Source organism: Empidonax traillii, unplaced genomic scaffold, assembly GCF_003031625.1.
Source record: "Empidonax traillii isolate 1590-97213 ecotype Southwest subspecies unplaced genomic scaffold, ASM303162v1 scaffold569:size410440, whole genome shotgun sequence".
Lineage (NCBI taxonomy): Eukaryota > Metazoa > Chordata > Aves > Passeriformes > Tyrannidae > Empidonax > Empidonax traillii.
This window is the reverse complement of record NW_020955762.1, coordinates 49084-63798: the sequence shown is the minus strand read 5'-3', so window position 1 is coordinate 63798 and position 14715 is coordinate 49084. Positions and strand designations below refer to the sequence as shown.

General features: G+C 42.7%; 1 protein-coding gene across 4 annotated transcripts in view; it reads left to right on the top strand.

Annotated features, from left to right (window-relative positions):
- Positions 1-1011: 1011 nt before the first annotated feature.
- Positions 1012-14715, top strand: part of SLC12A4 (solute carrier family 12 member 4) — a 51025-nt gene continuing 37321 nt past the window's right edge. The window contains exons 1-2 of one of the 4 annotated variants that reach the window (XM_027897942.1): positions 11932-11993; positions 13254-13354. In XM_027897942.1, coding sequence (XP_027753743.1) covers positions 13309-13354 — 46 coding nt within the window. In that variant the 5' untranslated portion in view covers positions 11932-11993; positions 13254-13308. Of the gene's footprint in view, positions 1213-11920; positions 11994-13253; positions 13355-14715 lie in introns of those variants that run through there. The other 3 variants (XM_027897936.1, XM_027897937.1, XM_027897941.1) reach the window with 3 other exon arrangements.

Below are 14715 nucleotides of genomic sequence, written 5' to 3'. Positions count from 1 at the left end.
CCTTGAGCGGGACAGAACAGTGGTGCACCCCGGCCCCTGCCTCTGCAGCAAGGCCACAGTTCATCATCCCTGGCCGTCTGCTGCCTTAGCAACTGTGTGCTTTGCATACAGCTACAATACCCTCGGCTCCAGCCGGTATGCAAATCTCCCCGAGGCAGCGCTCTTACTCCCGCTGCCCCCACGCCTTTGGCGCTGCCATGTTTCCCGTGGGCATGCTCCGCTTGCCACGTCTCTGTTGAGGGTTTCATGCAGACACAGCCAAGAGCAAACACAAGGGAATTCACTGAGTGCTGCCACCGCAGGCACAGGAAGCGGGTCCAGCTGCCGCTACCGGCACCTCTACGGATGGAGCGCCACTCTCGGGGTTACAGTGCCCGTTCCATCAGCTCCGGACCGGGCTGTAACCGCGTGCTGGCAGTCGTGACATCCATAATTGGCGCGGTTGGCTCCCCAGCCCGGCGGGGCTCCCAGGCTCCTTGTCCCCGGCTCAGTTGCTGATGTTTGGCCCGCATCACCCCGCTCTTCCGGCGCTTTCGGGACCACCTGGCCCAAGGCAAAAAGCGCTCGCTGCCCGCTCCAGCCTCGCCACCACCGCCCTCCTCGCATCGCTCCTGCCCAGTAAATGGCGGCGGCGGCGGGGGAAGGAACCCGGGACACGGCAGAGGGAAATTTCCTCCCCGGGGTGGCTCGGCAGCGCCCGCGAGGGAGGGTGGCGGGCGCCCGCCCCGCCCCGCTCCCGCCGCCCCCGGTCCCAGCTCCTGTCACGATGACTGCGGGAGGAAAGCTCCCCCTTCCCCGCACTGTCTCGCCGCCTCCGGCCCCTCCTCTGCGCCCCCGCTGCTGAGCACGCCCGCCCGGCCGAGCGACCCCCACGCCTGGCGTTCGCCCGGCGCTCCCGGAGGCGGTGGGAGCTGCACCGCCCCGGCGCTCGCAGTGAAATGGGTGGAGTTGAGGAGCGCGGTTTCCTGAGAGGAAGTGACCGCACGGGGCAGGAATGCGCCGCCGGCTCCGCGCCGCGTCCCGCCTGCCTCGCCGCTGTGCCGCGGGGAGCCCTCGCCGCCCCGCCAGCCATGCCGCACTTCACTGTGGTGCCGGTGGAGGACAAGCCCCGCGCCGAGTACGACAGCGTAGAAGGGCTCAGCTGGGTGGACTACCGGGAGCCGGCCGCGGTGCCCGCCCCTGGTGACTCCTACGACACCGTCAGCTCCGACGGTGAGCGGGCGCGGCTGGGGTGGGGGGCGGTGGTGCCTGTGCTCCGGGGGCTCAGGCAAGCCCGGCTCCGCTCCGGCCCCGCGGCACATAAAGGCGGGGCGGCTCCCGCGGGTGGCTCGGGCCGCCGCGCCCGGACGAGGAGCCCTCCCGGGTCCGCTGGAGCGGGCGGCGGCTCCGCTGTTGCCAGGGCCGGTGGGTGAGCGCTATCAGCCCGCCGGCCCGGGCCGAGAGGCGGCAGCGTAACCCGCTCGGCTGCGGCGGTGCCTCGGGGGTGCGATAGGCGCGGTGTCCCCCGGTGCGCACGGGAGCCACCCGGGGATTCCCTCCGCCCCCCAGCCGCTTGTTGACAGTCCGGGATGTAGCGGGGAGCGGGGCAAGCTGGGGGGGATGGTTCTTATTTCTTATCATTTCTCCACAAGCTGCCGTCTCCAGAGTGATAAGAGTACGTGGAGATACGCTCAAGTGTTTTCAGTGCTCCGCTGCCAAAATAAACGGGTGATAGCGAAGTCAGTTAAATTAGCAGCGTCTTAAGTGGTTGCTTTTCCTGTTTGTGTCATCTTAAAAAACGCGGCTGTCTAGCAAACCGGGCCCTTGAATACTACAGCAAGTGTTTTGTGCCTGTGTGGCTCACAGCTGCTCCTGCCAGGCAGAGCTGCTTTTTGTTAGGGGTTAATTTATTCCAATTACAGGAGAAAATCACGTAAGTAGGAGGGGATTTGGGGTGGTGAGAAGTACATTCTTTAACTAGGCAGCTAATACCAATGCTCAGCCTGTCTTGGTGTTTTGCTGCGACTTTTAGGTAATAATTTAAATACAGTGAGTCTTTCTAGAGAGAATATGAAGGATGCTTGGATTTGGAGAGCAGAGCAGTCCTGGTAGAAGGTTGTTTTAGCTCTTTGTGCCATCTGTTTTTTTCTTCTGCCTTGATTACGTTTGGTTTTCTGTAACCTTTAGGAAGAGGATCTACCCATGGGCTCAGCCGGTGAATCTGACTTACTCTCTGTGAATCATGCGTGACTCTAGGCAACAAAAGAAAAAGCAGTAAACACCTGACCTGTTCTTCCTTGCCTGTGCAGTCAAACTTTTCAGACTCCAAATGTTATTGGATGTACAGTAATCCCTGAAGGGAGTCTGCACTGCTCAAGGAAGCCAACAGGGTTATTTTGCTGAGTGATACTCAACTGTCCTAAGAACAAAGTTCAGTTCCTGCACTGTTACTTTGTTCATTTCTCTGAGAATATGTGCTTTAATCTCCCAATATGTACCTCCTGGGTTTTCTTTAATTTCTTTCTTTGTATAGTTTTCAAAGAAATTTTAGATTTTGTTTACCAAGTAGCTTAAGGTCTGTTTATGTCCACTCTTTGCATGTCTAGTGTGGGTATTTTGGAGTGATGAAAGGTAGTTGTTTTTCCCAAGCTGTCTATTATCACAGACAATTTTAGGTACTAGCCCTAAAGGCTGTGCAGGGCCTGGTCTTTGTTTTGTAAAAAAGGTCTATTTTACTCTCAGGTTACTCACCATATAGTCCATGTGCATGAAAGTAACAGGTGTTTTTAACCCATCTCAGCAGGTCGAGGTGGAGGCTTTGTGAAGTGCTTTTTCCACTAGCTAGCTTTGGCCATGGGTTGGTAAGTGTGGCCTGTGGAAGCTGCTGCCATGATGGATAAAGGAAGGTCAATTCAAACCACCTCTCATTTGGGTATGAGACTGCCTGTAGGATACATGCAAACAACACACTTTAAGATGCTCACTCAGCTCCCTGTCACAATCCATCAGTCACTGGCAAGCTGTGGTCTCTTACATACTGCTGTTCAGACTGCAGGGCACAACCATGCTACTAGAAGTTAGTTGAGTTTCTTTATTTTAAAACCTATAAATATCTAGTAACTTCTCTGTTGTATGCTAGGTAGTTCTGTTTCTGTTTGAACTATAAGTGCCTTCTATTTTTTAATTTACTTTCACAGTAATTAAGTACTGTTTCATATCCTCAGGGTGTGCGTATAAAGATATGTTTTACCTACCTGTACTGACAAGCATGTTTTTCCCCACCAGCCTTTTCTGTCTCTTCCTAGTTTTTTTGGGTTTGTAGCTCTGTAGAGGGGAATCTGAACTTCCTTGTCTTATTCCTTTGGGTTTTGGTGCTTCTTTCTCCATCCTATGCAGAGCACTCAGGCCACTCTTACGGGAGGAGTGTTGATGATATGACATGGTGGAGATGGAAGCTCCTGTTGAAGGCAGAGTATCTCACAGCTGTTTAGCACTGGCTGGAGCCTGCAGACCAGAGGGAGGAGTAACCCTCCAGAGCCTTCTGTGGCAGCTGATAACTGGCTCATGGAGGGATTTGTCGGTGTTGGTAATGGCCCTGATTCCAGATAAGGCAAACTGTTTGACTTGAGTGCACAGTTCAAGCTGTAGGTTGTGACCCTATGGAAGTGCACACAGTTTGTATTGGCACTGCATGTGTGCACACAGAGCTGCCTAAGCAGTGTTGATGGTCCCGGCTTTCCTGCGATCCAGTGGCTCTACCGTAGTCAGTGTGAGAAACTGATTGCGGTTGTTCTGTGAACCTTCTGGGAAGATTTTATTTCGTCACCTTGTTATTCAGAACCTGGTTTAAAAACTTGTTTGGATTGCTGAGTTTGATTGAAGATGGGTTAAGGTGACTCAGTAATGACATGGCCCTTCAAGAGTATGATCTGGCATGGCACTGTAACCACACAAAGTAAGTGGCTGTGTTGTCCAGTACTCCTTGCACAATCTCTTAGGCTGCTCCTTATGATTCTGACAGATTTTTATTTCAGTTTGACCTTTTTACTCCAACCTTTATTTGTCATAGCTCTGTTTTTTTTTTTTCTTAATTTTGCTTTATTTAGGACATGAAGTGATAGGGTGTCATCTAAACATCACAGGCGTGAAGCCGTTCTGTAATAGAATTTCTTGTCAACCATTTCCATAAGAAGACATTAGTTAGTGTGCAATGATTTAGCCTTCCCAGATAGCCCCAGTGCTTGCTTGTGAATAAAATCAGCATTTTTTTTCTAAGCAGGTTCCACTGACTGCCACTTCTTCTAATAGGCTTTGACATCTTTTATTTAGAAAAAGAAGTACAAAGAATTATCTTGTGATCTGATGATAAACACGTGAGCCCTTCTTTATGGATCATCAGGGATGAGAAATGTGAATTTGGCATCCCCTCAGTCTTTGAAATAATGCCAGCATGTTTGGTTGGATATACAAGGCAAGAAGAGGGACAGTGGGGTCTGAACAGTGATTACAAAAGCCAAATACACTTTGCTGTAATAGGAATCTCAGCTCCACAGTGATTATGCACCCTGTTAACCAAAGTGCAGCAATGTCATGTGTCTTGTGGGAAGTTATTTATCTTCCCTTGACTTTTGTATGTAGAAGTGAGACACTAATCAGCTTGGTGTCACTAACCAGCTTTGGTTGGCTGCCACCCTCGGTTTTTGCCAAGGAATTCCTCTGCTTATATTCCAGTTATCACATGGCTTCCTCTCAGACCAGAGTTCTCTAACTGGACTCGAGACCTTTTCCTCACGCTTACATTCTGCACTGTGTTCAGTGCTCTTGCGCAGCAACAGATTCTGCTGCTCATTAGCAATAAACTGGTTTTGAGAATGTGGATGAAGTTCTGATGTGATAGTAGTGCACTTTTTAACTTTAGGCTTCTTCCTGGTTCACTGCTTTTAATATGTTTTAACTTACTAGTAAAGATTTTCGGTCTTCTACAAGACTTGAAATAAAGCTCACATAAAATATGTCTGAAGATACTTTTAATGGGAACACAAAATAATTCAAAAATTGTTCTTCAAAGTACTTACTTCTTACATGTAGGTGTTTTGGCAAAGTCCAGAGGTAATATAAAATCAGTCACATAATAAATTAGACACTACAGCTAAATAGGACTGACAGAAACACGTGTCCAAATAACATTTAAGTTATCTTAATTCAAGAACTTCTGCTGGCAGCAGTGTGGATAAATGGCACAGTTATAGTGGTCAGAGTGGAATATTTTTGCATAACCTCTGAAGCACATATGTCTTCTGTGCTTTTCATGTTGCCTCACAACTATAGAAAGAAGTCATGGAGGAGGTAGACTGGGGTGGAGTTGAGGCCGAACCTCTGAATTGTTTGGTAGGAAAGAAAGTAACCTGAGAATAACAATACTAATGTCAGTGAACTCTCTCTTCTAATGATTTGTTTTCTTGCTGAAAGTGGCATGGAGACTGCATCGTCTTCGATGTAGCTGCATTTTGATGAGGAAGGGTCTTTTTTCTGTTCTGCTAAGCTTGGCATTTGTTTTTCCTCTCTGAAAAGTATGATACGTAAATTTGAAGATATTAAAGGTGTCCTGTCAGTGCTAAATACGTCGATGTATGTTTCTGCTGCATTAAAGGTACTTATGAGATACGCAGCAATGGTTATGGTTTGAAATGCAGATCCTGAAAGGGGTCTTAGCAGCAGGGTCATACTTTTGAAGTTCTGGGAGTGTTTTTTTTGTTTTGTTTTGTTTGTTTGTTTTTTGTGGTGGGTTTGTTTGTTTGGTTTGTTTTTTGTTGGTTTTTTTTTTAAATTTTTTGTTACTTGCTGTTTGAGCAATCGGCAATTAGCATAGCACTCATAGGAGTGCTAGATTCTAGAATACTTTTCTCAACAATCTAGTGAATGGAGAGGACTCTTGCTTCTGGTAAGGAAAGATAAGTGTTCAGTATGTTAAAAATCAGAGGGGAAAAGTGTTTTCTGACAGAGTTAACTGTTTAAAATGTGTGGATGAAGGGGAAGATATATATTTTATTTATCGCATGTGTGATGGTTCGGACTTGGCTCCCTGCCAAATGCCCAACCCTCCAGTAGCAGCCCCTCTCTTCCCCTCTTTCTGCTTCCCCCAGGGCAAAGGAAAAAAACTATGCAAATTGAAGAACCCAAAAATCAAGCTAGTTATATAAAAAATATGTTTTATGTATATTACAGTTAAGATGCTATGTACACAGCAAACGGGAATCCAAACACCCCCCCAAAGGGATAGGGAAAGGGGAAAAAGGGACAAAAGGAAACAAAAAGGGACACCGAATAGATATGCGCAATCAAACCCGAGAACCAGTAAAATAACTAGTAAAACAAATTTCACCACGTCCCTTAGAAAGTAGGCTTGGCAGACACTGCCAGCACTCTCCAAGCTTCCACGTGGCAGGTTAGTGGATGCTGCAGGCCTCAGCCTTAGATAAGCCAGACCAACGCAGGGACTCACTGTTCTCGAACTTTGGCGGAAGAGAAGAAGAATGAAGGCTTCTCCTTCCTTCTTATTTATACCACGATTTACGTAAAAATCGTATGGAATACTGGGAACACTGCCCCCTCCTTGGTTACAAACTGGTAACCAGGGAAGGCCTAGACTAAAACCACCACAGCATGTAAGCAAAGGAATTTCTGAGAAGCACATTTTAGTGGAGCCCATGGTGGATACCCGCAGTTTCTTTTAGCAGCAGGAGGTGTTGTGATGTTTAATTTGTCTGTTAAAATGCTTGTCTAGGAAAAGAAAGAAGTTCATGTTACTGCATAAACTGTTACTTTTGCTAAGCATGTCTCATACCTCTTTTGTGCAGTGATTAAGGCAGAGCTGGAAAGGCTGCAGCTGTCCGATACCAAAGGGAACATGGTGCCAGCTGCTGGTGACCAGGAGACTTAGCTAAATATAGGAAAACATGGGCCTTTTGTGGGTTCTCTGGTATTTCAGTTATTTGAAAAAGCTCTGGGAAGAATCTTTGTGATATGTCTAAGTGATGTGAAAGCAACTCTTATAACCTTGTATGCATGGGTCTGCATGTTGCAAAAAACTAAGAGAAGATTGTTAAAAACCCAACCAACCACCTGCTGGTATTTTGTAGCTGCTGATTTTTTGTGTTTTGGAGAACACCTGCAATAGAGGCTAAGCAATTGCACGTGAAAAGACATGGATTCTCCATGTAATTCTCCCTGCAAATGCTTGCTAAGCACCCATTTCAAAATTGATTTGAGTCTAAGTTTGGGAATTGTTTAGTATGCTGAAGCTATATCTTCTGTTCACTCTGAATTTTTTTAAAGAAACTTAAATACATTTCTGAGTTTCTTATATTTGTAGTACATCTCTCTCTCTCATGTATGAAATTGATCTCTGTGTGTTACTCAATTTTCTGTTTCAAGTTTCTTCAGTGTTTCAGTTCTTTAAAGAAAACGGTGACATTTACTTTCTTTTTCCTGCTGCAAGAAAATTAAAGAATGTTTTTGCATGCTCTTCAACGAAAAGTTTAAATTTGACTTTTGTTCTAAAATTTGGTGTAGAATGAAGACTAAGGTGGTTTGCAGTCTCATTGACAGGAAATGTTGCCAAACATAATAAATGCTCTTCGCTGGAGTTGGCAACAACCACCTTGAGGAAGATCAGACTTAGTGATCACTGACTTCCTTTTAAGTGCATGTAACAGAATGGAGGGATATCCAGTGCCACAGGGAGAGAGAAGCTCCATTTGAGTTTCCCCTTCCAAAATCAAGTTGAAGATTTACACCTGTTTTTGATTGTTTTACAACAAATAATGTGCAGACTGTTTTAAACTGCAGAAGAAATCCTGTTAGCACCAATATGTGCAGCAAGATTTATTTGATCAAAGGGTTTGTGTCTTCAACCTGTTGGTTTGAGGTTTTTCTTTAAATACTTAGGTCTGTCACCTAAACTACAGAGAAGAAAAATGCACCGTTTTAAGACACGGTCTAAAGGCTATTTAAGTTACATTTTAGGGTTGTTTCCTTTTTCTTCAATAACCTTTGAATCAGAAATTTTAAATCTCTTAATTGTAGTAAGCTGATTTTAATTCTCAGATAAAGTTTCAGTATTTTTTTGTTTTGATTTAGTAAAACAGCTTTCTTAATTATTAGTTTTCAGTAGGCATCTCTTTAAATGCTAGCAAGTGATCCCTTAGCAATGAGTAGTACTATTCTTGTTCTTTCAGTTGAGCTGCTTTGGATGATTTCCTTCAGCATACTTGGATTTTGTCATGCATGGAGAACCGTGCATCTTTCACAGTGGCTGCTGCAGTCATTGCCAAACAAACAATATCTTGGTTTTAAACAAGCAAAATAATGAAATACTGTACACAAAAGTGTTAGTCTTTTCACAGAATCAAGTACTTGACAATAATATGTCTGGTTTTAAATTTAGTTCTACATGGCCACAAAAAATACATCCCTTACAATGCACGTAGGGTAAACCTGTCCTGATTTTGGATATGACAACATTACATTTTGTATACTGTAACTGCATATATATATATATATATATATATATATACACATATGTGTGTGTGTGTATATATATATATATATAAAAAACTGTCTCGAGGTTATTTTGTAGCCTGTTTACTTCCTAGTTGTCCCCAATGGTTTTTATTTTAAACATTGTTTCACAAGTCTCAAATTCACTTCTGAACCACAGAAAGAAGTTCCTGGAGTTAATGAACTATCATTTTTTCCTAATAGGCCATGTAATAGGGCTTTAGGTTTTGTGGTAGGTGCTAGGTTTGGCCTGAAAAAGAAGGCTGTTTAATTTCCAGCAGTCATAATTCATGTCTGAGCAGCAGAGGTATAGGGTCAGAACAGTTCTGGGAATACATTTTTTCAAAATTTTTGCTGCTATTAAAGGTGCTTGGTGGAATTCTTTCCTAATCGTCTTTTGATCTTCTTTGTGCTCTGTAGGACAGAGAAGTGAAGTTTGACATGCAAAATAAAGCGCTAATTGCCCCAAAAGAGCTTTTGACTCAACTAGCATATGGATGAATGGGGAAGTTTGATAACTTGGCAGTTTTGCTTTGCTGATTGGAGGCAGCTTACAACTTATCAGAAATGTAAATGAAATGGCATTTTGCTAAGCAGAAGATGAGAGGCCAGTGCCAGGCTGGGCTGGGCAGCAGGGCAAGGGATGAGGGAAGAGATGGCTGGTTCTGGTGAAAGGATGATCATCATCCCGCCTTTGTTTTGGTGTCACAGTGCTGCTACAGGAAGCCAGGAAGCTTATTTGCATAAGGAATGAGGTAGTAGCATTTCCAAAGGTGTTCAGATTCTGGGTTTGCCTAATGTCTCATGGATATTTGGCCCACAGGTCCATCCCCTTGAATTCATAATGCTTAATTTGCTCTCTTCTCCCCATTCCACTCGAGTGACCTGAATTGTCCTGGAAGCCCAACTCTTCTATTGATTTACATGTGGTCTATAATATAATTAGGATGCGATCCATTGATTACTTTGAAATGAGATTTAAAGCTGTAAGCTGATGTTGGAGGCTGGCTTGAAGGGAAATGTAGCAGAGATTGTATAATAAGGTCCTGAGAGAGGAGCAATGACGCAGAGCTGTGTTTAGGGCAGAGGCATGCTGTACTATGTATAGGTTCAAGCTAATTATGCCTGAACAAAACTGTATGTGTTTTTTTTTCCCTACAGTCTAATTACCAGCCTTCATTTTCATCTCCTACCAGTAGCCAGCAATTTCTGGTGTTTATCTGAGGGATTTAGAACATCGTTCAATCACTACATTTCTCCCCTTATCGTGAAGCAGATTAGACCATCCAAACTTCTGACTTTCACTTCCATGTCAAAGGGGAAAAAGGGTTTTTATGGTGTACCATTAAGAAGCTGCCTGTTTGCTGACTTAGAGTAACTCCTAAGGAGGGCAAACTTGTTGAGACTTGCTCTTGCATACTTTAAATTGCTGATTGCTGCAGTAAAACACAGATTTTATGCCCTGGAGTATAATTGTTCTCCATAAAATTATCTATAGCAATACTGCTTTGTTTTATGACCTTGTCTCTGCTTGCAAGCTGAGCAGCCTTGAGTTTAGTTACTGTGTGCAAAGTCCACCTTTGGATTTCCATGTCGGAGGCCGGATCCAAGTCAGGACTAGGAGTAATAGCTGCTGCTGTCTCTGACGGAGGACAGCACTGTACTGTATCTCGTCTGCCTTCTATCTTTGCATTCAGGAGTTTTGTCCTCCTGATCCACTTCTGAATAGTATAATTGACTTTACTTTTACTTCTACTTGCTATAGTATATACTTGTGTCCAGAGCTGATGCAAAAGACAAAAGCAGAAGTTGTTAGTTATCTTGCAGGTTTGATTTTAGAACCTACTGCTTCTGAATGTTTTTGGCTTTGTTCTGCTACAGTTTTAACTGTCCAGTCTGTGATTTTTACCATATGAAGTGTTTTGCAGTAATACCACTTGTCCGTCTCCCCATAACAGGATCCCTTCCTTTCCCTTGATTCCTGTTTGTGTCCTACCCCCTGTACTGGGGCATGATCTCCAGGGCACAGCTGTTATAAGAGCACCACAAGCCAACCCTTCCTTCAGTTACCACATGGAACTTGCATTTTGACTTCTTTGCTTAGGCAGACGCCAGCCACTCCCTTTTGATGTGTCTCTGTGTTCTGGGAAATGTGGTGACAATGTCAGGGATTAGTTTCTGGGGCATGGTAGCCAAATAGGAAAGGAAGTATAGCTGAGCTGTGTTTGGTAGATCTCAATACTGTGTAACCAGATAGGAAGATGATTATCTGCCTGGTGTTAAGATGCGTTTTAGCATATATGTAAGGAGCTTTAAACCTGTAACTGAAAGCAACACAGAGTGTTTTAATTGCAATATTTTGCTTTGACCCTTTTAAGGTACTGTATTATGGACTTTTTGGTAGAAGCATATATTTAGTAGGAGTAAACTCACCATTGTATGTCCCTCAGTTTCTTTAGACTTAGATTCAATTGAATCTACTTAATTTCTGACTGGAGCAGAAAAGTGATCTAATGTTGCCCATTGCTCTTGGAAAAGTTTCTGTGAGTTAATGTGCTCTACTCGCTTTGATGCTCTTGCAAATGGATGAGCTTTTTGTAAAATGATGATAAAAGCAACTGTGGCTTTTAGATCTCTGAATGTCTTGATCTGTGCTGTGTGTTGCACTGTGTGAAATATATTGTGCTATTATGGAAGACCTGTGGACTCTTTATAAATGTGTGTCAGAACATATGGATTTTAGAAGGACAGTGGTTTGTTGCTTATCACATGCAATGTCAGAGTGCTCTCCACCCTCTAAAATGTTCACTGGGAAGGAGTGACTCCCTTTCCCTGGAGAAGTCTCTTGCTGACTTATACATTCTGTGAGTTTTGGCTATTTGCAGCACTTCACACTGGGTCATCCTTGGATCTCAACCTTGGACCATACACAGAATTAACTCTTTTTTTTTGTTTTTTAAAACACCCTCACCACCTTTCCTGAGTTTCAAAAAATCTCTCGCAAACTTTGTTTTCACATGGAACACGGTACTTCTCAAATGTAAGAAATATCTGATGTTCAGCACTTTCTGTATGAGTTAGCTGAAAACTAATAGAACATTCAGGGCTTTCACAATAAGCTGTAACCAGTTACCAATCTTTCTACTGTCTTCCAGAAATGGATAGTAGATGTTTGTTAATGTACATTGTACGTGATGTAATGCATAGAATGTACATCCATTGAAATGTTGAAAGTAATTAAGCCTCCTTTTTTCTGTTATTTTTTGCATGTTTGGAGATATTTAGCACCCTGGCTTAAAGCTTCTCTCTTTCCACTTGTTTCCTGTAGGAAGCTTTTTGAGTTGGTGACAGTATTGGCTTTTAATGGTCAGTGTTCCCACCTGCTTTCTCTCAGTGCATGGTTTGTGCCTATACAATTGTTTCTTTGGCCCATGTTGAGCTGGAAGAGGGAACAGGTATGTCCAAAATTGTGGGATGCGTTTTTTTTTGGTTGGTGGTTTTTTGTTGTTGTTGTTGTTTTTGTTTTTTGTTTTTTAACTTTGTTTTGTTTTGTTCTCTCATCTTTTGTACTGTGTAGCAGTGGTCAGCTGAACACATGCAGGGCTGAAAACAATTTTCTGTATTTGGTATTGGAGAGAAAGGTGAACTTGAATTGAATATTGCATGGAATCTGCATGCTGATCTGATGTATGTTACTGTCTCTTGGAGAAAGTGAGAACATTTTGCAGCAAGAGGCTTTTCCTGAGGCAGGGAAAGTGCTAGAATGCTGCTCCCTATATTTTGATATAAGGCATTCTTATCTGAGGTGCCTTCATGCATGTGAAAGGATGGAGTTTCAGGGAGGATAGTTGTGAGAAATTATTTGGAGTTGTTCCACATGAAAGAACCTCTGAAATGGATTACAGTGAAGTACAAAGGTTGTTTTTTTATAGTGGGTTTTTTTCAGCTGGCAATGACAAGTTATATTACGAAAGCTCCTAAGTGATGTGAGTTCCTAAATCCAATTTCTCAAAAGTGATTTGACATATTTAATTACACAGGCATTCTTGGTGACTGTACCTACTGTGTCACATAGATAAGTCTCAGTGTGGTGTGTGCTGGTATCTAGAGGACTTCCTTGTGAATGGGTAGAATGATGGGGGTTCTGATAATTATGAACTGCTTAGAATCATTAAGTTAGTATTTACTTGTGTGTCTTACATAAACTTCCCATTTCTTTGTGCTGATGCTTTTTTTGGTGATCTTGTATATGGTTGATCTGTTAATGGGTAACCATATTATGACATATTGAAGATGGAAAGAAATAGATCACTGTTTTCACTTGAAAGCTGAAATGCCTGCAGGGCTAATGCCGCAGAGCCATACTTTTTGTGGCATTAGCAGGTTTAAAATGCTGTCTGATTCCACCCTGAACAAGCAGCAGATTTGTGGCACACTTTTCTGAGTAAGTGTGCAAACAACTGGCAGTGTTTCTCTTCAATGTGGCTGGGCTTGGATTTGACAAATAGCGTTTTGAGTATGATTCTGACATTTGTATGTTTTCTCAGTGTTGAAAGGATTCTAATATCAGGATTATATCAGTGTTGGCTTAGCTTTCTGTAAGAAACTCTGGTGTCCTGGAAGTCCAGTTCGACATTGCAGCCGGCACTTTGTCAGAGCAGGTAGAAAAAAGTTCTTTTGGGAATACGGTATTACTAAACTTGTCCAATCCTCAGGACTCCCTGGAGAAGGCATTTACTAAAGCATGTGCTAAGAGCAGGAAGAAGAATAATGGTAAACCAAATTACTGAAAATGGCAAAGAGCTATTGCTGAAGGGTAAGTACTTTGTGTTGATATTACCATCTACAAAGAATTGTAGGGCTTTTAGGACAATTTTTCTGAAACTATCAGTGTAACTTAACTGAAGAATAAAATCATTGCACTTCTTGAAACACAGGGTTATTAAATTATTAAATTCTTCAAGTTGTGTAGGGTCAGTTAACTTGATTGGTAAAGATATTCTCTAATCTAGTTCTGTAAAGTACAGTAGAAGTCTGATAATAATTTCACACATTTATCTAGTGATAAATCCAAGATCTGTGCTTAATTGTACACTTAATTTTGTGCTCTGGTGCAGCCTAAGTGTTGCATAGGTCTGGGAAAGCTTTCGCTGTGTCTTTCATGCAGAACATAGGCAAATGCAGTTTTTTGAACTCTGAACTGTTTCAGTGGAACAAATATGTTATCAATAATGCATCTTCGTAATTTATTTTTTGTGCTTTGTTTGTATCACTTTTGTAGATACCATAGCTGTTGCTGATTATAAATGTGTACATGGATTCTGCTGTGTAGTGCGTAATGAATCTTAAGAATCACACATTTTCTAGTTGGGTAAAAATCAGTAAACCTGGTACTATATTGACAGTGTCAATTTGCCAGTCAAACAAATAATGTTATTACATAATATAATAATATTATAATAATGAATGAACACCACGTATTCTTAATATACCCATGAATGTCAATAGTTTGGTCTCTAAACTGCAGTTCCTGATGGAAGTTTGCGCCTGAATCAGGCATGTGAGCTTGCAGTGTTGTCAGTGTAACTGAGTTTGAGCTTGTGTTTCAAGTACAGAGGATCTCTTTGCTGCCTAAAAGCTATCCAGGGAAAGATCTGTCCTTTCGTTCTGCTGTGCTTTCCTCTTATATAGCCGTATTGTCGCATGGGTTGTTATCTAGTGCGACTTTGACCTTTATTTTCATAAAATATTGGGTCAGCTGGCATTTTATAGCTTGTGCTTTCTGCTACCTCCAGTGAAAAAGACCTGGTAGCTCAAGGCGAACTGGCATCGAGGGTTGTTTCATTACCAATGAATAGTTTGTAATGTGAATGAGTTTCATCTGTCTAGATGTAATGCTATTTATTTCCTGTTGCTTCTATTTCTGATGTAAATATAATACTAATTAACCCCCCTCCAACTCCTAAAACAGCCCACCTCCAACCCAAGAACTTAGTGGAGTTATCAAAACTTTTTGAGAACTGTTTTTTCTGAGCTTGGAATGTCGCTATTGCTCTTCTGCTACTGCAAAATAAATAAATGATTGGATTCAGTATTAAAAAACATGGAAGTTAAATCATTACTTTCTGGTTTTTCATGAAAAAAGTGCTTTGGATAATATTGACTAATAATAATGGC